This window comes from Pleurodeles waltl, chromosome 10 (assembly GCF_031143425.1).
Source record: "Pleurodeles waltl isolate 20211129_DDA chromosome 10, aPleWal1.hap1.20221129, whole genome shotgun sequence".
NCBI lineage: Eukaryota > Metazoa > Chordata > Amphibia > Caudata > Salamandridae > Pleurodeles > Pleurodeles waltl.
In genome coordinates this window covers 249,317,523-249,341,088 of record NC_090449.1, presented here as the reverse complement: position 1 = coordinate 249,341,088, position 23,566 = coordinate 249,317,523, and the positions used below count along the sequence as shown (strand labels likewise).

At 46.9% G+C, this 23,566-nt stretch overlaps 1 protein-coding gene across 2 annotated transcripts in view; it reads right to left on the bottom strand.

Moving 5' to 3' along the window:
• Positions 1 to 23,566, bottom strand: part of LOC138261408 (alpha-N-acetylgalactosaminidase-like) — a 120,794-nt gene that overhangs the window by 60,112 nt on the left and 37,116 nt on the right. For both annotated transcript variants that reach the window (XM_069210333.1, XM_069210332.1), the window contains one exon: positions 18,455 to 18,625. In XM_069210333.1, coding sequence (XP_069066434.1) covers positions 18,455 to 18,609 — 155 coding nt within the window. In that variant the 5' untranslated portion in view covers positions 18,610 to 18,625. The remainder of the gene's footprint in view (positions 1 to 18,454; positions 18,626 to 23,566) is intronic.

The following is a 23,566-nucleotide window of genomic DNA, read 5'->3' as shown; positions in this document are numbered from 1 at the left end:
ACTATTACAACCCTGTAACCTTTGTTTTTTTTGAGTGAATTTCTAGGGTTGTTTTAACGTTAAGATACATTTCAGTATCACTCGTTAATCCAACCCTTGCGGTGCATGGCCTTTGGCTGTACGGGTAAGGAGCTGGCCGCAGTGCCTGACCTGCAGCCAAGCCCAGTGGCCAACCCCCCGTAGGCATCCAATTCCGCATTGCTAAAAAGGGAGGGGGGCTGTGTAGAACCCCTCCCCAGGCCGATTTTGGCCACAGGAACCCTATCCCATGAGGCCCAGCCAAGTTAGGAAAGGGGAGGGGGTGCCGCATGACCCCGCCTCCCTGGGGCAAATTTGGCCCTCTGGAACCTATCCCATGGCCCCCCTTCCGCAAATAAATATATAAAAAAATAATAAAAGGCCGGGCCTCGGGGAATGGGGTCCCCAGGGCTGAAATAGGCTGGGGAGAGGGGCTGTACGGCAACCCCTCTCCCTTAAAACAAAATAAAAAAAATTCGATGTTGGTGCTGGGCCACCGGGGATGGGGTCCCTGGGGCCGAAACCGGCTGGGGGAGGGGCGCCATGCCTCAACAGGAAGCAGTTACAAATATAAACGTAGCAGGTGCCCTAGTTGAAGCTCCGCTTCCAGAAAGGTCAAAGGTTGAGCGCAGTGTTGGGTTATTACTGTGGTTGGCCACAGGGACAACCCCAGCAGTGCGGCATTGGGTAGTTATAAAGGGTTGGCTGCAGGGCCTGGTTTTAAATCAGGCCGAGGCCAATCCCTGTTGCGCATGGGGTTGGGTAGTTTCAGCGGGTGGGCTGAACATCCTGCCCACAGAAAAGACCCGACCCTGTGGCCAACCCCAGGCACGCACATCCATGGCCGTGCGCTGCGGAGGTTGGATTAACGTATAGTAAGGAAAATTACTTAACAATAAAACATTTTAAAAAATAAATTCACTGAAAAAAAAAACAAAGGTTAAAGGGACGTTATAGTTAAGAAATAGATGAAAAAAATTGAGTAAGATTTATTTCAAGTAACTAACTCGCACCCTAAGGTAACTATAGCTACGCGTCCTCGCAATGCACTGCTAATTATCCCAAATATTACAGCACTCATGACAACTTTTATAACTTCAATAAAAATATTAATGAAACATTGGAAGTTAAATTATTGAAGAAAAAACTGTGCAATGCGAGGGTGTGAGTGGCATGCGCTTTCTGGTGTGCCCTTGATAAGGAATGCAAGGTTGATACCTGGTCATACATATATAAATTGTTTCATAAATATTGCACATTAACTGCCTTCTTAACGCAGAACTAAAAGAAAACACACTCCTCTGCACTTTTTTTCAATTATGCATGTCACTAGTTAAAGAGTTTTTCCTACCTGCCTACTATATAAACAGCATTAAGGACAACGGACCGACACCTACGCAATTGTGCCAGCTTACCATTTTTCTTTTGTTTGGACAGTGTCTCGTCCTTTTGCTGTCGACACCCATTTGTGGGGCCTTGGTCACAATGGGTCCTCAAAATGCAACGCTGGTACTCTTCAGGGACACCCCTTTGTGTTCCCAACAACGAGAGACAGTCCATTGCTCTCTACATCCTGTATTCTCGAAATTGTATCCCCCACTCTTCAGCCTCTCCTGCACGGGTTCTGGCTGGTGTCCGCAGTTCCAGGTGGGGAGGCACAGTAACTGTGGTTACTGGTGAAGCCTAATTACCTCAACAGGTGAAATCCAGTCAACTGAATCAGTTGGAGGCCACTTTGAGTTTGTTTTTGGTATGCTTGGGAATGTTTGTGAGGATAACGTGCACTGGAAACACTGGAACATGCTGCTGTTACTCTTGCCTGGTGGCAAAAAAATCTGTGTTAGCGAAGGTACCATATGAAGGGTCGAGAATGCCTGATGCCAACTGTCACTTTTCTTTCGTTTCTTGGCCTTGTCTGAGCAGGTGCCTGGAGGGTGTACGTGGAAAACTGCAATACGGCAATAGCAAACACAATGCATTCTCGTAAGAAGATAGGATGGGGCCTCCTCCCCACCCTCCTCCAAAAGAAAAACGCTCTGAGGAGGAAACTCTAATCCAACTTTGTTGTTAGGATTTGTGACTCCAAGGATTCTATACATTCAGAATGACAGAGGCCGCTGTTGAACTGTAAAGTCCTGGAATGGGGATTCCGGGGGGGAGGAGGAGGAACGAGGAGCCCCCCCCACCCCCCTGGGATCTTTGGGCGAGATGGTTTCTCCCTCGACTCGGTTGAGCCCCGGGGCTGTCTACCTTGATGGGTGGTCCAGAAATAAAGCCGGACATTTTGTGGCCACCGTCACCATTTTGCGAAAGGTGACCTGGTGGCCAGGGTGGGCTAGTGCATCAGGGTTCTTTTTCGCAGTGCTGCATGTGTTTTTTGCATTTTTGTCGGTTTGGGCGTAGATATAAAAAAAAAAAAAAAAAAAACAACGATCAAAAAGAATAGTCGAAGCCGATCGCGGTAAGCGCTGTAGGTGCAAAACCGTCTGAAGCCTAGGATTGTGGGGTTGCGGTGCCTACTTACTTGTTGCTGCGGCCTTCACAGCATCGTGGGAGTCCAGCGTAATGTCCCAGGATGAGCAGGTGCGAGCGGCCCTGGCGCTGCTTCGGAAGGCCGGCCGTCTCGATTTGCTGAGGGAGGACGCCCTGGCGCTTGGCCGCCTGTCGCGCCGGCAGTTATGGCGTGCTCGCCACTGCACGCTGGAGCTGCGTGTTTGAAGGTGAGGAGAGGTGGGAAAGGGGCGGGCAGCTCGAGTAGGGAGGGCGCGCCCTGGGAGGGACATGGGTGGGACGGGAAGAGGAATCATGGAGGCGGAGGCCCGAGGTCTTCCCCGGGGGCGGGGTGCCCTCGGGCAACGCTGCAGCCGCTGGGTTTGGCGCACAAGGGGAGAGGTTCCCCGATAGCGGTGCGCTCTCCCACAAAAGTGGGAGTTTCAAAAAGTAATACGAGGGCCGGTAGGCCCAAGGAGTTTGTGGGAGCAAGGAAGGGGAGGGAGGGGGAGGGCAGCGGGGTGATTCCATCAGTGGTCCCCGTACTGCTGGTGTAGGGCGGGGGGGCCAGTTCGAGTGAAGCAGAGGGGGATGGGGGCCAAGGATTAGGTGGCGAGATGAGGGGCCCCAGGGACCCAAAAGTTCCTATTTCCCAGAAATGGCCGACTATGCTGCAATGGAGCAGCAGTGACGAGGAAGGGTTAGCAGCCAGGAATTCAGGGGGGCTAGGAAGGTGTATAAGGGCCAGGGCAGGAAGGAAGCAGTGGGTGGTGACAAAACTGGTGGGGGGGCATCCATCCTTTAGGAGGAGGGGGTTTTGAGGAGCTGGGGGGTAGTGGAGGATTTTTCACCTTATGGCACACCGGACCTTATATGGCAGGACACTTTGGATTTTGATGAAGAGGACCTAGACGAGCACAGCGCGGCTCGGTCACCCTGGGAAGAAGAGAAGGTGAGGCCTGGTGCGGCCGGCCGGATCACATCTGCAGGATGGCGAGGAGAACAGCAGGAGGCTGCGGAAGTTCCTTCAGGGTGGTGTGGTGGAGTAGGTCTTGCGCCCCCCAAAGAGGTGCCCGGGGGGAACAACGTCCGGGCCCGTCAGGTATGCGACGGCGGAGGGGAGTAGGGTCGGCAAGCTGTGAAGTTTGCAGTGGATGCAGTAAGAATGGTGCTGAGAGTGAGGTTGGGAAACACGGGGTCGAGTCGGATGTGAGTTTTGAAGAGGGCGAGCTGGTTGACAGTGAGACAGAGGTGGAGTGGTGGGAGCGCGGGAAGGGGCGGGGGGACGTTAACCCTGTCCCTAAGTCGTTACAGGTGGAGAGGAGCGGACGAGTGAAGGAACGGGCTGGAGTGGAGGCGCGGTCGGTTCAGGAGCGGCCACCGCTGCTCTCTCCAGGTAAGCAGTCATCGTGTTCTTTGATTTCTGTAGCATCGGAGGCGAGAGAGGATTTGGTGCGCCTGGTGAAAGGTGTGTACGTGCAAGACACGGGGTGATCACGGAGGCCGGTGCTGTCAAGGAGGGGGGGGACAGATGCTGAACAGGGGAAAGGGAGTAGGGACGGACCGTCAGGTAGCGATACTCAACGCACAGGGCAAATGGGGATGGCGAAAGACGAGAAGGAAGGGGAGCCGGCCCCCAAAAGAGTTAAGTTGCCTTATATGGGCACAGCGAAGCCGTTGGGGGCGCATTTGATGCAATCCACAAAGGAGAAAATTTGGAAAGGGGAATATGTGGATGTGCTAAAACTGTTGCACCGGGAGGTGAGGGCGAAGGAGGGCTCTAAGGAAGAGGAGTGGGAGCTCTCAAAAAAGGCCTAAGGTGCCGGTTAATATAAAAAATTGGACGGCTGCCTTCTTGATTTTTGCTAGTGTGTACTGTGAGCGTTTTCCTGAGAGGGCGGTGGCCTTGTTTAAGTATATGGATATTATCAGGAAAGCTCACCTCAATTATGGGGGTTACGCGTGGAGGCAATACGACGAGGAGTTCCGGGCACGCATGGCCGCGAACCCCGGGGTTCAGTGGGGTGAGATTGATTCAGATCTGTGGCAACACACCATGGTCCCGGCAAAATTTGGGAAAACTGTTTTCACGGCAAGTGGATTGCCTATAACTTATCGGCCCTTTCGAGAGGGGGTCTGGGGGCTCTAGCCCGGGGAGATCCAACACTTCTAGGTCCCGTCGATCTGGGGCATGTTGGGATTACAACAAAGGGCTTGCACTAGGGAATATTGTAAGTTCTGGCACGAGTGCTCGAAGTGCGCAGGACGCCATCCGGTTACAAGCTGCAGTGGCCAGCAGAGTGCCGCCAGCATGGGTGGGGCACAGGGGCAGTACGGTAGCAGCGGGCAAACCCCAAACTATGGGGGGCAGGGATGGTCAGCGGCAAGGGGTTGTGGGAAAGGGCTCATACTCCGGTTAAGCGGCTCGAATCCTACTTGGCGCAGTATGACAGAGCGGGGGATGCGGATTTGCTCTTCCGGGGATTTCGCGTCGGATTTCGGCTGGGGTACGAGGGGCCTCGCGAGCGTCGGTGGGCTGAGAATCTGCGTTCGGTATGCGTTAAGGAGGGGTTGGTTTGGCAAAAGTTGGCGAAAGAGGTGGCGGAGGGTCGCATGGCTGGCCCTTTTTCAGATTGGCCGATGCCGAACCTCATCGTGTCACCTATTGGAGTAGTGCCCAAAAAAGAGAGTGGCCAGTTCAGGCTGATACATCACCTGTCGTGGCCAGAAGGTGCGTCGGTCAATGATTTCATACCGGAAGCGTACACTAAGGTATCTTACGCATCCGTGGATGTGGCGGTCGCTATGGTGGAACACCTGGGCCAAGGGGCGCTGATGGCAAAAACTGACATTAATCTGCTTTCAGGCTGCTTCCCGTTCACCCGGCAGATTTTGAGATGGTGGGCATACAATTTCAAGGAGAGTGGTATGTGGATAAGGCGCTTCCCATGGTGTGCTCAAGCTCCTGTGCACTTTTCGAATGTTTCAGTACGGCGTTACAGTGAATCTTTGTGAACATAACGGGTCACCAAGGGGTGACACACTATTTGGATGATTTATTTTTTGCGGCACCGGTGGCCAGCCCGCGTTGTGCGGCGGTGCTAGGCCAATTTGTGGAAATTATGGGAGACCTAGGTGTGCCCTTGGCTCCCAACAAGACAGTGGGGCCATGTACGGCGCTGTCATTTTTAGGAATTGAATTGGGCAGGTTGGCAGGCACAGTTGCCATTGGACAAAAAACGAGACATGGTGTACAGAATCAATGAAATGTTGAGCAAGCGGAAGGTGACGGTGCGGGGTGTCCAAGTGTTGTTGGGACATCTGAATTCTGCCTGCCATGTGGTAAGAGCAGGACGGACGTTTTGCAGAAGGTTAGCGTTGGCGTTATCGGGTCGGGAGTTGCCACATCATCACGTGCGGTTACAGGTGGGGGTCCGCAAGGACCTGCGAATGTGGGTCAAGTTTTTGGAGTCATTCAACGGAATTCCATTGAGAAAGTGGAGAGACTGTGAGTGGGATGTACAGCTGTTCTCCGATGCGACGGGGTCGTCGGGGTTTGGGCTTTATTGGGATGGGTGTTGGTGTACGGAGCAGTGGCCGATTGAATGGAAAAATGGGGGTCACAGTATTGCTTTTCTGGAGCATTTTCCGCTGGTTGTAGCGGTGTGCTTGTGGGGATCTGAGCTTAGACACTCGAGGGTTCTTTTTTGTGTGGACAACCTTGCGGTTGTATAGATGGTGAACCGACAAACAGCGCAGGAGGCGCGAGTTTTGCAATTGATGCGCGTTTTCGTGCTGCAATGCCTGCAAAATGATATATATTTCAGAGTGAGGCACGTGCCGGGTGTTAACAATGACATTGCAGATGCTTTGTCTCGTTCCCAGTGGGACCGGTTCCATGGATTAGCCACGGGGGTGGCGCTTCGCAGGATTCGCATGCCCGAGTCGATGTGGGGAGTAGGTACGGCAGGATGCTATGACTGGTTATGAATTCCTTGGCGGAGTCTACAAGGAAGGAGCATGCGCGAGCCTGGGAGGAGTTCCTAGGATCCGGGGCACGGCGACGGGTGAGGCAGGAAGAGGTAGTAGAGGATGTAGTTCAATTTATTATGGGTTTGATCGAGAAAGGTCAAACAAGAGTTACAATAGCGGGTAAGTTAGCGGCGCTGGGGTTTATGGGTAAGCTTTTGTGGGGGTACCCTCCATCTGCGGGGGGAGTTGGGACAGAGGATCCTCGACGCATGGGCAAGGGAATTAGGGGTTACTGGGCGAGTGAGACGTCCAATATCGGTGGCGCTGTTAAAGCGGCTGTTCCCGGTTTTGGGGGACATATGCCACAACTTGGCGAAGCACTGCTTTTCCAGACTTTAATGTCCTGGTTGTTTTTTGGGGCCTTCAGGGTTTCGGAGTTGCTGGGACTTCCTGGGCGCTTGGGTATTCTGTGGAGCGAGGTTCAGCCGGTGGAGGAAGGTGTGGTTGTGGGTATTAGAAAGTCGAAAACGGACCAGAAAGGTGGCGGGGCAACGGTTTTTCTACGACGCTATCCCGCCCGGTCTATAAGTCCGGGGTTATTGGAAAGGAAATTGCGCATGGAGGGAGGGCCTCTAGATGGTCCGGTTTTCTGTCACGCCGACGGGACTCGGGTTACAGCCTTTCCAGCTTTTAGGCGTATTGCGGAAGGGTTTGTCTCGCCTAGGGTTGGATGCCTCACGTTTTGGAACTCATTCTTTTCGAATAGGGGATGCAACAGAAGCAGGAAATAAAGGTTGGGGCCGGGAGGAGTTGAAGGCTTTGAGCAGGTGGCGTTCGGATTGCTTTCTGAGATATGTGAGAGGAATGGAGACTGGTTTGCAATGGGTATGTGTCTTTACTTCCTTTTTTATTTTCAGGTGTGGTCCTGGGTCCGGAAGCGGAGTACCTGTCCATATGGATGATCTGCCACTCTTTTATTAAATGGGCTCAGCGCCAAGCGAGGAGAACTGTTCTTGGGGACAATTTGGGTCTGGACCCAGTGAGATACCGCGTCCGTTGGTTTGGGAAAGGGGGGGATGAAATGGAGCGAGCTTTTGCCGCGCTTGCAGGCGATTAAGGGGAAGGGCCATTGTCCTGATGTGGTGTGTATTCATTTAGGGGAAAACGACTTAGTGGTCAACACAGGGCTTAATCTTATGAAAGTTATGAAGAGAGAATTGCAGGTCTTGTTAGAACAGTGGAGGGGCTGTCATGTGATTTTCACGGGTTTTGTTCCGCGTCGGGTTTGGAGAGGGGCCAAGAAGCCGGGGGCTATAGAAAGGGCCAGGAGGAAATTCAACAAGGAAATGAAAGGCTTTTGCGTGGAGAAAGGTTTTACCTTTTTGGAACACGCGGATTTACACTTCGAGGACTCAGAGTTTTTTCGGGACGATGGGGTTCATCTCTCATTTGTGGGGATGGAGTTCTATTTGTTGCAGCTGAAGGAGCAGGTTAAAGCACTATTTAAGGAGCCCTGGGGGGGCAGGAAAGTCGGGGACTTTTCTTGGTGGCGGTGGCAGCTGCAGGGCAGATATTAAAAGCTCAGGTGGAGGACGGAGTTGGCAGGGCAATTTAGGTAATAGAGGGGGAAGGAGCATTACTTAGACATGATAGGCAGGGGACTGCTCATTAGAGGACAGGTTCAAAGTAGAGGGTAGGATGGGGAAAATTAAAGAAACAAGAGGAGAAGGGAAAGAGAGAACGAGGGTGGGGTGGAGGGTGGGGTAGGGGTTAGGTTATTTCATTGTCTAGTGAGGTTTTAGTTTTGTAAGGCAAAGGCCTAGGGGGGGTCAGGGGCACCTGTTCCAATAAAGCGGCCTTTTGCACACAAGGAATCGAGTCGTATGTATTCATTCTCTCCCAAATTTAAATTGCAACTTTCCTCCAGCTTTATAAACACCTCTTTGCCACAAAAAAACTGAAACCCGCATCCACTGGTGCTTTCAGAACACAGAGATGAGGGCTGCTCATTTACACTTCTTTTGGTCCACCCTGCTGCCTTTGTCTTCAAGCACACCTCTAGGCAGCTCAACAGGTCAAAAGGTACAAACCCTTTGCCTTACCTATCCGTCAAATACCAGAGGAGGGCTGCCTCGATAAACAGAGGCTGCACGTTCATGTTAGCCGGCAGTCATCTTCCTTCATCATTAAGACTGGTTCCCCAGCAGGGAAGTGTCAGTGACCCACAGCCTCTAAAGCCACATGCTCTAGGCACCCTCATTCTAAGGTACTGACACCAACACAACCATCTAACCCTACACCAGCAGGCACTCTGAACTTCCTGGAACCTGGTACTCCACTTCCCAAACTGCAATTTCGAGTCACTGTCGCACTACATTCAACTGTCACTTTTTCTGAGTTAGCAATCCTAACCAGTACAGACGGCAACAATTATTTCAACCTGTCCATTGTTGTAACTGCATTGGCATAATTTAGCATTTTCTCGCTTTTAGGAACAAACAGGATATAATTTCACAATCGGGACCCAGGCTTTGTCAGTGTTTTGTACTTAATTACTGAGCTTTTTTTTTTATACTTTTGATCCCATTTCTACTGTATGTATATTCTGAGATGTTACTGAAGGGTTTTGTAAACAAAAAGGCTCACAACTTTGGTAGGACTCTCACATTTTATTATAATGGTGTTGTACACAGACTCCACATTCACTCCGCCGCTTTTAACCTATGCACTGACTCTTCCTATGTCTTCCAAAAGAGTCGAGAGCATTTGAGGCCTCCTTCCCATAGCAGACAGATCCACTGTACTGTGGAATGGGGAACCCCATCATTATCACCTATGATGGCACTTGGTTCAGTGCTTAATTTGTAAATAAAAACGAGCCGGTGTCCAAAACTCTCCTGTGAAACACGCGGCTGCTGCAAATAAATGTGCAAACACAGAACATTAAGGCAGCATAATCCTAAAGCCTTCTCGGGCCTCTTCAATCCATTCACAGCCGGAGTACTCCCTGCCTCTTCAGCTCACCCTTGCAGCTTTCTGCTCTCTCCTTTTGAACGCTTTTTCATTTTTCTCTTCCTCCACCTTTCCATATGAGTCGTTTGCAGTAAATGCCGGATGCAGAAAACTAAGCTCCGGCCCTCACTAAGTACCAGTGCTCCGCACCGGAAACAACAAGCACAAATTAAGCACTGACTTGGTTATCACTGCAGCTTCAAGGACTATGGATGATCTGACAACATTTTAGAGAAGGGAAAATCTTCAGCGGGGTAAGACTGTAGACTGGATCCTAAGACTGGCTCATGGAAGCTGGATTGACGAAGTCTCAGTGAAGTCGCTGATGAAGGTGGGAAGAGTCCAGAGTTCAAGCACAGGAAGTCATCGCTTTTGATTAGATGCTACTAGGCGTCAGGTTCTCTGAAGATTTCTACCTTCTGACTTAAGACTCAGTGGACCAACTCTCCTGGCTGTAGCAGAAAACATAATTGGCTTCCGACTGACTTCTGGCCCACGGAAATTAATTTACTGCTACTGAGAAGAACTAAGCAAGAGTTTTGACATAGTCAGGTCTACTGGCGATGCACATTAGGCAGATTAGTTGGCGGGCTGGTTACGGTCCCTCGATGGTTCTCCAGGCAGAAAGTTTGCAAAAAGTTTCTAAGTCCCAGATTTCTACGTTTAGGCAGGAAGAGAACAGTCGGACACCATCCAAGGGTTCCAGGACCTTAGGAACAGCACTTGAGGATCAGCACTCACTCCAACAGAAGGCACTAGCAGGGTCCAGGGCAGGTCCAGTTGAAACTGGTCAGCTAGGTCCCTTCAGGAAAGTGGGCTTCTTGAAGCTTTTGTGTCTCTGTAGCTTAAGAGGTCAGGCAACCAAACTTTGCAGTCCACTTCTTTGTCCTCGGTACAAATAGGACTTGTCTAATAGTTGGGGTTCTCCCCACAGGTCTCTTTATAGCAAGGGCAGCCCAGCCCTTCCTCTGTCTGTCACAGGTCCAGTAGTGTCCTAAAAAATGTGTTTCGGGGTGCCACATTTAAGGCTGGCACTAGCTTACGGGTAGGGTGCTCTCCTGATCCCTCCTTAAACAATAATGAAAAAGTTCTAAAGGACAACCTGACTCACTATGGCAGGGGTTCATGTTTGCCTGGCAGCAAAGTATTCCTCATTGCACTTCTCTACCCAAAACCAACATGGCAGAACTCTTCTTCCCTTGGCACAGAGCTCCTTATACCCACACAGAGGACTGGCAATCAAAATGGGCAAACCCTCCCTTAAGTCACTCTAAACTAGCACTGAGGCCGTTCTTCTTCCCACTGGGTTTGGAGCCAGCCTGACTAAAAAGACAAAAGGGAGGTAGGCCCCAGTGTGAGCTACATCTGTCAGGGACATTGCAGGCATCCACTGAAGCTCAGGAAAGGCCCGGGCATTGCCACCAGGCCGTCTTACTCAAAGAAGACATCTCCACGTACGCAAAGCTCTTTGTCCACTGTCTGGGAGTAATCCACATCTCACTTCAGTGGAGTCATCGGGAGCTGGGTGACAGCTGGAAACAGGCAGGAAAGCCTTTTGGTTTTGGGCAGAAAGGGATACTTTTTTAAAGTGTCTGTTCCTTAATATCAGTATAAAGCCCAAGTTTATCGTAACTTTGGATTGAACAACTTTTCTAGCTACTCCCATGCAGAATTTAGCATGTATTATATGGAATTGTATAAACCAGTGTGAGCCTATGGGAGAGACAGACCTGCTACAGTGAAAAAAGCTTTGTTTTACATGACTTACTTTAAATTACCATGGGGTTTTAAGGCCTACTTTAGGGGTGACATAAGTATTTAAAGGAAGGTTTAGGCCTGTCAAAAGGTTTATCTAGACAGGTTGAAAGTGTAGTTTTAAAACAGGCCTGGAGACTTGTTTTACCTTCTCACTTTTGTGGTAACCGAATAAGTGGTGCAGTCCACTAGTGATATTTAACTTACAGGTCCGGGGTACAATTTGTACCATACACTAGGGACTTACAGGTAAGTTAAATATGCCAATTAGATGTATACAAATGAAACATATTTTCTGAGGTCAGAGCATATATGCTGAATGCAGAGTCCAACAACTGGCAATAGAACCTAGCAAAATGTGGGGGTGACCACGCAAAAAGGGGTATTTTCTTACACCATTACAACACCTAAGCCATATGTAATTCCTAATTCATTTTATCAGATTTGCTTTGGGTTACAGATCTAATATTTGGACATGTGAGTTTTTTCTTTGTATAAAAGAAAATGTTCAAGACAACTTTCTACCCTGACCACCATGTCACCACCATAGAAGAAGAAATTAGTGGGATAACTGGTTTGTCTTTTACTGTCTCAGAGTTCAATTTTAATTTTAGTTTAGTCGATCGATCACACTGAATTTGGAATGTCCAAATCTGTATGTGCACAGGAAGAAAGTGGAGAAGTGGTCTTTAGGAAGCAGTAATTACTCCTCATCCACCCACAATGAGCAGAGCATGAGACTTTGCTTTCAACCCTGCACCAGGTATCTGCTCCTTCATCAGATAGATCAAAAAATTAACCTGAATCTATCTTTGTTTTCTCCCACCCCTGCATCAGTTTAAATAAATCCCAATGACCCTCTGAATCTCATGGCTGAGGTCAAATCCTGCACTGTCTGGTAGTACTGTACTTTTTAGCAACTCAAACACCTTCAAGCCCCCCCCCCTCTTTCCCCCTCAGTTGCATTTAAAATCCTTATATGGTTGCTGCTTGTATTATTCTCTAGTCTTCCCATTCTATCCAACATCTCTGTATTCTTTTGTTTCATTGCCTGAAGCTCTGATGTATTTGCCTCAGTCGAATTACTAAGCTCACAAACCTTTTTTTCAAGAACCTCCGTTCTCACTGACAAATTGTCCAGCTTCTCCTCTAGTATCTCATAGGTCTCCTGTATCCCTTTCTGATTAGCCACTGGGATCTCAAATCCCTTCTTCATTTACAGGGAAATATCTTGCAGAATCATATGAATTCCAAACTCCTCACAACTCCACGCACCAAGGGACACCTTTCGCAATTCACCTTCTCCCTGCTTTTCTCAACCCTCCTGGCCTTCCTGGTTGACATGCACCACCACCCGCCTCCTCCCCTAGAAGAAATGCAAACCTATTCCCCTCTGTTTGGAAACAGAAATGTCAGAATCTTTGAGTCCCTTACTACTCTGCCCTCCCGAGCCTTTCTCTGACTTTTATGTCATTCCCAATACTGGGCCCACACTACTCCCTCTCTTCTCTGTACCCTTCTGAGCCATTTCCACCATCTTTGCCCTGATCTTTACACCCTCTAGCCCTTTAACCCTCTTGGACTCTGTGTCAACTTTGAAGCAGGACCTTAGGGATGCAGTTTTCTTAATCAGGGAACTACTTATTCTCTGATTTAGCCTCTGAGCTAGCTGTCTTTTACTGGCTGACTTGGAATGTCTTTGTGTTGGTCTCTGCATCTCATTATCCACCCTGACGTTCCCTCCTCTACCTCTCACAGCCCTCAACTGTTATCCAGCCTGGTTTCCCCCACATTTCCGGACCTCAAACTGTACCTGAGTACACTGCCAGTTCTTTGTGCTCTCAAGCAACTTTGCAGTCTTTATACCTCCACCTTCACCTTCTCCTACGTTTTCTTCAAGGTTCATCAGCAAACGTTCCCTTTTTCCACACTCCACTCTAAGCCCCAGTCAGATTCTACACTCCTTCGACCATCTGCCCCACAGGATACTGCTGACTAACAGTATCGATACCCTGGTTCTTAAACAACTCGTTCCCTGCCAAACATGTCTCTATCAACAACTTTCTTTCTGCTCCAATGCAGCTCACACGTGCTGACGCTGTCTGGCTTGACTTGTGGTGAGACACACTGCACCAAAGCGGGCTGCAAGTGACCAGCATCTGGGCTCATTCATCGTGGGAGCTGGTAAGGATGCCACCCTTCTAGCCTCCTCTCGCACCTTTGTGCACTCTGCTCATCACACTCCACTTTACCACAACTTCTCATCCAACCTTTAAAATTATGTAAGGTGCCCCACTTCTGCACTCATGCCCAGTCCTGTACACAGCCTCCCGACATAGCGCCTAGCTGGCTGGCATGTTCCCCGTGTAGGGGGTAAAATTCAGTATACAGTCTGACCTCTCTAGACAGACTCTGGACAATGGGGAAGAAGATGCAAGAGTTGACAGAGGCGAGCAAAGCCTCAGATAAAGCTCCCAAAGTTGTTGAAGATTATGTATAAAAATACAATGTACATCTTCAGGGAACCCGAGGAAGTCGCCCAGTTTATTTCAGACATTAAGGATAAGAGCTAGTGAGCGGCCCACAAGTGTTAGTATATGCTGCTGTAAGAGCTCCACAGACATGGCTCAGATTTGACATTCGGAAAAATGCCAAAAGTAGTATTTAGAGGGTTCCCTGGGGGCAGGGCCCTGGGTAAGGTGGAGGTATGGGGTGCACAGTGTGGGGAGCATATGGGTGAAAAGGAAAAAAAAAAGTCTCCAGATATATGTATGCAAATTAGGATGTGTCTGATTGAACACACAGGGATGAGAAGATCAGATTGTCTCTGTATGACAGCAAACCAGGTAGGGTCATTACTGACGTGGAATGTGAATGGGTTGAGGGTACGCAGAAAACAACGATTGGTGATACAGGATCTTAGAGACCATGCAACTGTGATTACAATGTTAAAATAAACTAATCTCCTGAGGAAAGAATGTTTTGCCACTTTTCAAGAAAGAGCCCGGAGTAGGGCAAGTTATTTCCACTGATCAGGCATGCTGCACAAATGGAGTGATGAGTTTAGTAAGGGAGGACGCAGGGGTTGAGATGTTAACAGGAGATGGGTAATTGTGAGTGTAAGGAAAAAGTCAAATGGTCTTGTATGGGTAATTTTTATGGGCCTAATGTAAATGATCTGGATCTGATGAGGGAGGCGTTTCGAGCCATATTGGATTATGAATCCCCTATATTGATAGAAGAGGATTTTTATGTCCTGATGAACAATGGACTAGACAGGTCCCCAGTTCATGCTGACTTCTCCCAAATCTCATGCTTTCTTGTCTTCCATGTTAGAGGATTTGGGGCTATTGGATGCATGGAGAGTGAGAGAAGGAAAGATAAGAGGGTATAAATACTATTCCAAGGAAGATGGGCACTTTTCCCACAGACTACTTCCTGATTGACAGCAGGGCGATGGATAAGGTGAGGTGCTTTGAACACCGACCAATGCATATATCTGATCATTCGATAGCATATATGGAACTTAGAGTGGAAGAAGAGAGGGTAGAAAGGAGAAGTCTGATGGGCAGGCAAATACTGAGTGTGGAAGAGGAAATCCAGAATTAAAAATATAAATGAAGGACCTTTCTTGAGGTAAATCTAAGCTCAGCGAGGTCCCATGTAATACGGAATGTGTACAAAGCTTTTCTGAGTGGGCAGATTACATGTTGGAAGTGTCATTGTAAGGAGGCGAGAACAGAGAAGGTGTGTAGAATGGAAGTGAGACCTGGGGAGCTACAAAGGCTGCTGGAAAAGAGCGGTCTGGTAATGGGAAAACGAAAAAAAATAGAAGATGAACTTCAAGCCACTCAGGAGGAACTTGAGATGTTTTTGGGAAAGAGAACCCTTACAGAAGTGGAAGGCAAGTAAGCTTAGTTGCTTAGAGTATGGAGAGATGAGTGGGAAAAGTTTAGCGTGGAAGACAAAGGCAAACTGGAATATGTAGTACATAAAAGAGGTAAGGGATGAAAGTACAGGTACCGTCTGCAATACAAAGGAAGTAATTGGTAAAGTCTTTGTTGAGTTTTTTTAGGAATGTATATTAGGAAAAGAAATCACCAGGCAGAGTACAAATTAGGCAGTGGCTTGAGGAGAAAAACTTTAAGAAATTAAGTAATGAGCTGCAGCAGAGGCTGTCCCAGGAAATAATATCTAGTAAGCAAGGGAAGGCAGAGGGTCTAGATTTGATACCAACTTAGTTATATTTTAGCATGTGAGAGGTGATAGTTCCAGTATGGAGAAAACTTTTTAATGAAATTTAGGAGGGGAAGGGGCAGACTTCAACAACTTGGAATGAGGCCACCATCAGACTTATTTTGACGCCTAAGAAGTCAGTAGTTAATTGTGAGTCACGGAGACCTATATCTCGGTTGAATTGTGACTATAAAGTCTTTGCTGCTGTTATGGCAAGGCGGCTGGCTCAACAAGTGACTCAGTTGACAGAGGAGGACAAAAAGGGGTTTGTGCCAGGGAGGCATTTGCCTGAACTAACTCACATGCTGTTGGGGGCAACCGATAAGGCTGTGGCTAATTCACTACCACTGGCGGTAAGAACATTAAAACGCGGCCAAAGCCTATGACCAGATGAATTGGTGCTATTTGTGTGAAGTATTTAAACATATCAGGCTGTGTGATAAGTTTTGTGGGTTTATCTAGTCAATCTATAGAGTACCTAAATCAAGGTTCCTGGTCAATTGGAAATTAACAGAGCAAGTGGTACTAGACAGGGCTGTCCATTATCCACAGTCCTGTTTAATTTGTATATAGGACCATTTGCACAAAGTCTGAGGCTCAACAAAAGAATATTACCATTCTCCTATAACAGTTTTGGGATGAAAGTAACCGTATAAGCAGACAATTTCATGGTGTATATAGTCGAAGTAGATGAGACACTGAAACAGATTAAGGAGGAAGTGGCGATTTTTGGGTCATATTCTGGGTTTCAGGTGAATGATGTAAAAACAGAGCTCATGAATTGGAATTGCAGCTGGGAAACTAGAGTGTTGTTAAAAAGATGTATGAATCTCCCACTGACTGTGTGGGTGAATGAAGTTAGAGAAGATGATGATTTTTTCAAAGTACACTTTTCTGTTTGAATATATAACTTAGACTTTTGAAAAGGATACCCTGAAAAGAGCACAAAGGAACATTACGAGTTTTATTTTGGGTTGCAAGGGAGAAAGAATAGTCTGGAAAAAGCAGAGGGAAAAGTTAACTAAAAGGGGCATAGGGTTACTGGACTTGCAGCTATACTGATGGGACATTCAGCTGAAAAAAATGCAGGGGTGTTGATAGACAGGCTGGTTAAGGATGCACTGGGGAGGATGCTGAACAGCATGATAAAGAATGCTGATTTTTTTTTGTATAAGTTTGGTTGGCGTAGATTTTTTAAAGAAAGTGAGGTTAAAGGTAGCACAGGCAGCAGCGAGATTGCAGTTTGAAGTCAGAGCGATGCTGGCGATCACCTATTACAGCAAGTTTGCCTAGACAGCCAGAGTGTTTGAAGGACAAGTTGTGCTGTCCAATCAGGAAGGACAAGATTAGGCATTGGGGGTACCTGGTGTAAGAAATCGAGGTGCTGCCATTGAGGCAAGTGGTGGAGAAATCTGAAGGGTCCTTCCCAAGGTTACCCTGGCTAAGGAGTCAAGAAAGGGCAGAAGGTAGAACATGTCAGATGGAGGTGTATCTGCAAATCACCAAATCAAGGACAAATGAAGCATCATCCTGGTACTGGCAGCTGGTTATTGCCACAAAGAGATAGAAACCAGCAGATGAGCTCTGAAAGAAGGACTTGCACATGTGGATTTGGAAGAAGTATCGCAAGTATCTTTAAACTTACTTTATGGCACTGTCAGACCAGCTACTTTAAGAAGGAATCATCTCTTTACCCTGCACAAATGCTATTGGGCTCCGACGAGGATGTCAAAGGATAAAGAGAACATGGAGATGAGGTGCAGGAGGAGTGGCCTAACAACAGCAGACAATACACACATTTTTAAACTGTCCAAAGCTGGCAATGTACTGGAGTGATGTGGGTAAGCGTTGAATGGAGTGAAATCTTCACATTTTAGATTAAGGTAATCCCTACCCTAGTCTTTTTTAAATGATGGGAGATCGATGAAAGGATGAGAAAAAAATGCTTTTGTATCTGATACTGTTAGCAAGAAGAGAAATTTGTAAAAGTGGATAAGAACTGAACCCCCCCAACAACTGCTGATTGGACAGTTTCTGTAAGATACACATATTCATTAGATGTGGCTAGACGTACATTGAGTAGGAATGGTCACTGGTTGAGCACTGGAGGGTGGACAAAATGAGATGGTACAATGATTACACCTTGGAGCATTTTTTTCGATCCAGGGTCGAGCGGCCTTGTATGAATAAAAAAAAATAAAAAAAAGATATGGATGTAGCGTGGGTCACAGCATGAAATTTGTAGACCTATCCGTGATGTAGGAGGACAAAAAAATACAATGAGCAGGGCATGTATTCAAATGACATTTCAGAGTAGCCATCAAACTCCCCAATGCATAATTGCAATACAGACGTTTTGGTGAAATGCCCCAATATGATTTTATTACCACCTTTTCTGCTTGGGGAAAAAAAAAAAAAAAAAACATGCAGTCACTAACATGTAATCAACTGAGAGCACACATATACAACTGACCTGTGCCAAAGAACAATGTAGTATGGCAAAATAATTCCTATAATTCCAAATAAACAGGATTTATGCAAAAACAGATACATAACAGCAAGAAAATATTTTGTGTGTATTCCGTTAAAAATGTCTAAATAAAAATGACTTGTATTGGATTGTGGGGCTGTTAACCAACCAAAGAAAAGAAAAAAAAAAAAAAAGAAAAAAAAAAAAAAAAATCCACAGAGAATACTTTGAGTGAATAAAGCGGTAACTAACAGGCCCAGTGTCTGAAACGATGTGTGACTCACCATCACATGCATCAACCACAAAACCACCGTTTCAGAATGAAAAAGGAGAGGAGAGAAGATAATTCTGTGTAGATTAAAAATGGCATTCTTGTTCGTCGGGTGTGCTGCTCTACTGAGAAAATTCAACGTTTTCAATGCCACTCTGATCCACAAACCTAGTACTCAGCTTTCTGACAATTACATTTCGAATTAACTTTTTTGTTTACAAAGACTATACCTGATGCAGTTTTCAGGGTCCCTCTTGCAATCGGTGTTGCATCTGTAACGCTCCCAAGACATCCACCCCATTGGTGGAGTTCGAACCAGCCCATTATCCAATGAGAAGCAAGGCACAGCCAGTAGCAGCAAGGCAGTCAGGGAAGACGGGGACATCGCTGACAGGATCGTTCTACCATGGAAACAGAGACAATGGGCACTATTTTTTTGTTCTTGATCAGAGTATGTGAAATACATACCTAGTAAAAAAAAAGCTAGGACAACAAAAATGGAAAGAAAAAATAATAAATGAGGCAATAAATCTATTTGCAAAATTGTTCGGTGCTGAGGGTGAACATTTTATTAAACAGTGAAGTAGAATTGCCTGATACCCTCACACTGCTGCAGATGGAGTTCAAATCCAAAATGGAGCAATGCTCAATTTGTAACATCGTTACAGTAGACCCCGGCACTCTTTTACAGATCGGAGATTATTTTTTAGCATAATTGTTTGACCCACTGAAAGACCAACAAAAGCAAAGAAAGGAGAAAGGACAGGAATTGAAAACAGGTAGAAACTGTATAGACTAGGTTTGCATTTAATAAATCTAATACACAATCTGATCTCAAAATAATTCATTCCATCTTGAGTATCCCTAGCCATTCAAATGTCTGACACTTATGCGGGTGCCAGTGATTTGTAAATTTTATGGCAAGACCGGAGGCTCCTATTATGCTTCGCGATCTTGTTTTATTTTGAATAGCAGCAGTCAAGAAAACTACATTTCCCATGAGGCTAGAGGAACAGACAGCCAATGGGAAAACAAAACGTATCGGCATGACCACCAATAATAACACCGAACATACTATAACCACTATACTTGACTGCGACCAGCCCTCTTTCTTGCTGCTCGCAGCCAAGATAAGTGTTCTAAGTCTTTTCGCATTTATTATATGTGCGCGTTTCTCTTTGTATTTACTGTTTAGCTTTTGCTCTTAATATTTGTTGTATGGCGCTTTGCTTCTGCGCGGCCGCGTTGTACCTTAAACTTCGTCATAGCGCTCCCCCCGTGTATCTGCCTCCCTTTCCCCGGCCTTTCTGAGGAACGCGCAAGCGTTCTAACGGCCTTTTGCTGTTCAGCGCTTCACCGTTGCTCCGTCTCTTACCTCAGACGGGTGCGTTCTGTGAAAAACAGCAGCATTTTGCTCCATATCCGTGCCGCTTCACCAGCTGCCTCGTCTCGTCGACCTCTTCACAACTAGCCCGCCACCTCGCACCGGTAACGCCCCGAGGGCGTGTTCTCTCTGTTTCTGCCTCTGTTCCCTACTTTTAACCCTTTCTCTTCCAAATTACACCCACAACAACATGACTGATAATTCAAATAATGAAGACGACGTCTTTAACCAAGACCTTGACAATTTTATTAATGATTCAGTGGCAAAATCCATTACTAATTCAATGGGCAAAATTACTAAAAACCTTCAATCCTCCATACAGGATATGGTTTCCAAACCCTTACTGGCCCATTCTGCGGGGGAATGCAGAAAAATAAAAATTAAGGATTTATCTGCCCAAAATGCCCACAATACAGTCACCCCTGATGGCGCTAGTTCGACTGGTGAAACTTCTTCACCCCAGATTGAGGACAAGTCTCCTCCAAGGCCTCCTTCTAAGGAGGGGAAATCCAAACTTAAATGTTCCAAAAAGACCAAACATGTTTTAGCTGCGCCACAAAAGATTATTGTCTCTCACATCTCTGACACAGACAATGACATGGGTGACTTAGATGATCTAGATGATGACACAGATATATGGGGCTCCCAATCTCAATCCTCCCCTCCCCCCAAGAAAACTAAATTTGATTTGCCTACTAACCCATTCACAGCCAAACAAATTCTGGACCCAGACGGAAATCCCATGTTTAACCCTTCTTTCCTTCACCACCCTAACTCTTCTGAATGGTTACCTTCTTCTCACGTAGCCGACTATATTTCCTCCAGATTAAGACTCCCACTAGACAAACCCACAAGGGCCAAATTAAAATCTGAATGTCCTAGACCTTCCCTTTCTTCTAATATTACCTCTACCCCCTCTATTGACCAATCCCTTCTTACCTTTTTCTCTAAATTCGGTAAAGATCCCCGCAAGGGCGTCGATAAAGCCTGGTGCAACTGCCAGGACAAACTTTTAGATCTGGTGGGTCTGTTGGCCAGGATCTTTGATATGGCGGAATCAGCCAAAACCGAGAATATAGACATTGATCCTTCGGAATTGTCTTTGTAGATTCAAAGAGCCTTTTGCCTCCTCGGCAACGCCAACTCAGCCATCATTCACGAGAGACGGACAGGTCTCTTACTTAAATTAGACCCTAAATTGGCCAATCTAGCTTTCATCGACCCTGGCATAAAGGCAGACGGACTCCTCTTTGGGGATTCGTTCATAAAAGACTTAGGGAAATTTGTCTCCACTTTCGCCTCCATAGACAAGGCACAACAATCTATTAAAAAAGTGTTCCACCAACGGGTTTTTGGAAAGGCCGGTACAGGCAGGAGCCGCTTTACCGGCCGTTCTTTCCGATCACAAGGATCTAGAGGCTCCTAGAATTCCAACTACGACTCACAATCCTACAAACCTCAGTTCTATCCCCAGCGTGGCAGAGGCACCCGTGGTCGTGGACAACGTGGCTCCAGATTCAATTACCAACAAGGTAAGCCCCAATTATGGTCTTCCTCCTGTAGGGGGCCTTCTCCGCCATTTCATAGAAAAATTGAAAAGTATTACTTCGGACCCATGTGTACTTAACACAGTTCAGGGCTACACCATAGAACTTTATTCAGTTCTCCATCAACAGTCCCTTCCTCCCCCCTCTTTTTCTCTTCAGAAATGGCGCCCCTAATCTCAGCAGAAATTCAGTCACTTCTTCTCAAACAAGCCATACAGATTTCTCATCCGGATCCTTCCGGTTTTCTCAGTACCCTCTTTTTAGTCCAAAAGAAGAACAAAAAATCAAGACCAGTCATCAACTTAAGAAATTTCAAATCGCTTTGTTGTATACAGACATTTCAAAATGGAAACCATTATTCACTTAAGAGATATTCTTCTCCCTCAAGATGACATGGTTCGTTTGGACCTTCAAGATGCATACTTATCCGTACCCATCCACGTATCCCACAGAAAATTCCTCCAATTCCAATGGCAAGGACGAACATACCAGTTTTCCTCCCTTCCGTTCGGCCTTTCTTCAGCACCCTGGTGCTTCACAAAGATAATGAAACCGGTTACGGCTCACCTCAGGTCCCTGGGAATCAGATTGCTCATTTACCTAGACGATATTCTGCTAATGCACCAGGACGGTCCCTCCCTTCAACGCCACCTCTAAATTATCTGTTCTCTCTTATCCCAATTGGGTTTTCTTATCAACAAAGAAAAATCTGTCTCTACTCCTTCAAAAAGAATAGAATTTTTGGGATTCACAATCGATTCTTCGACTGCTATCCTTCAGCTTCCACAACAAAAGGTAAGATCCACGAAATCAGAGATCCTGAACTGCTTCAGAGCTCTCAAATCTCTCTCAGATTCCCTAGCCAGAGTTGTGGGTCTCCTCGCCTCCTCAATTCAAGCCATTTTTCCCGGTCCACTTCATTATCGGGCCCTTCAAAGATTAAAAATCCGACACCTCAAATCAAATCAAATCATTAGCATTTATAAAGCGCGATACTCACCCGTGCGGGTCTCAAGGCGCTAGCCTCAGAAGAGGACTTTCCTATTCAGAGACCATCAATCTCGACCAAGAGTCCCGCTTAGAACTCCAATGGTGGATAGACCATTTAGATGCCTGGAACGGCAAGACTATCTTTCCGTCAGCCCCAGATCTTGTGTTAGAATAAGATGCAAGTCTGACGGGCTGGGGCGCCCGATGTGGCGCAATCTCGACTGGAGGTTTCAAGTCTTCAGAGAAGTCCAAATTGCATATAAATTATTTAGAGATGCTTGCGGGCTCCTTTGCAATCAAAAGCCTCGCAAAAAACAGAGTCTAGTGTACCATCCTCCTCCGCATGGACAATGTGTCAGCTGTCCGCTACATAAACCATTTAGGGGGCACCAGATCAAAACCCCTAGCAGATCTGGCAAAAAGCCTTTGGGAATATTGCCTTCGCAATGAAATTTCCCTGTTGGCAGAGTATCTTCCCGGCTCCCTCAACGATGTTGCAGACTGGCATTCTCGTTTTCTCAGAGATTCCAGCGATTGGAAACGTCACCCCTCAGTCTTCCAAACTCTCTTTCACAAATGGGGTCCCTTCAAAATAGACCTATGTGCGTCTCGTCTAAATACCCAACTCCCTCTGTTTTTCAGTTGGCACCCGGATCCTTCGGCTCTGGCTTCCGACGCTTTCCTTCAAGACTGGTCATCCACACTCAATTACGCCTTCCTCCATTCCTAATGATTGCCAGAGTTCTCGCCCAAGTCAGACGCCAAAAAGCTTCTTTAATTCTGGTAGTTCCCTTTTGGCAATCTCAAGCGTGGTTTCCCCCCTCCTCGAATTAACTATCAACTCTCCAGTTCTCCTTCCGATTTTCCCTTCGCTTCTTCGGAATCCTATTGGTTCTCCCCATCCTCAACAATACGCTCCCACTATCAGCCTGGAAGGTTTCAGGCATTCCCAACCTCCCATCGCGATTTCGACAGAAGCTTCAGACTTCATTAATAACGTCTGGGCTCCCGGCACAAGGAAGGCATACAATTCCGCATGGTCTCTTTGGTCAAGCTGGTTTATGGGAAGGGATATCGATCCCTTTTCAACCGATATAAATTACATCATAAATTTCCTTGCTGCCCAGGCCGGTGCAGGTAAGTCTTACAGGACAGTCAACCTTTATAGGTCAGCTATTTCCCTACAACACGCCCACATCAACGGAAAACCGATTGGGGAACACCCTTTGATCTGCCGCCTTCTTAAGGGAGTAAAGTTTTCTTTCCCTCCGTTACCCAAATATTCTAAACTATGGGATGTCAATGTTGTCTTAAACTTATTTATTTCATGGCAGGACAATACAAATCTTTCTCGAAAAATGCTTTCAGCCAAACTCACAATGTTGCTATGTTTAGTCTCTATTAAACGTTTATCAGATGTC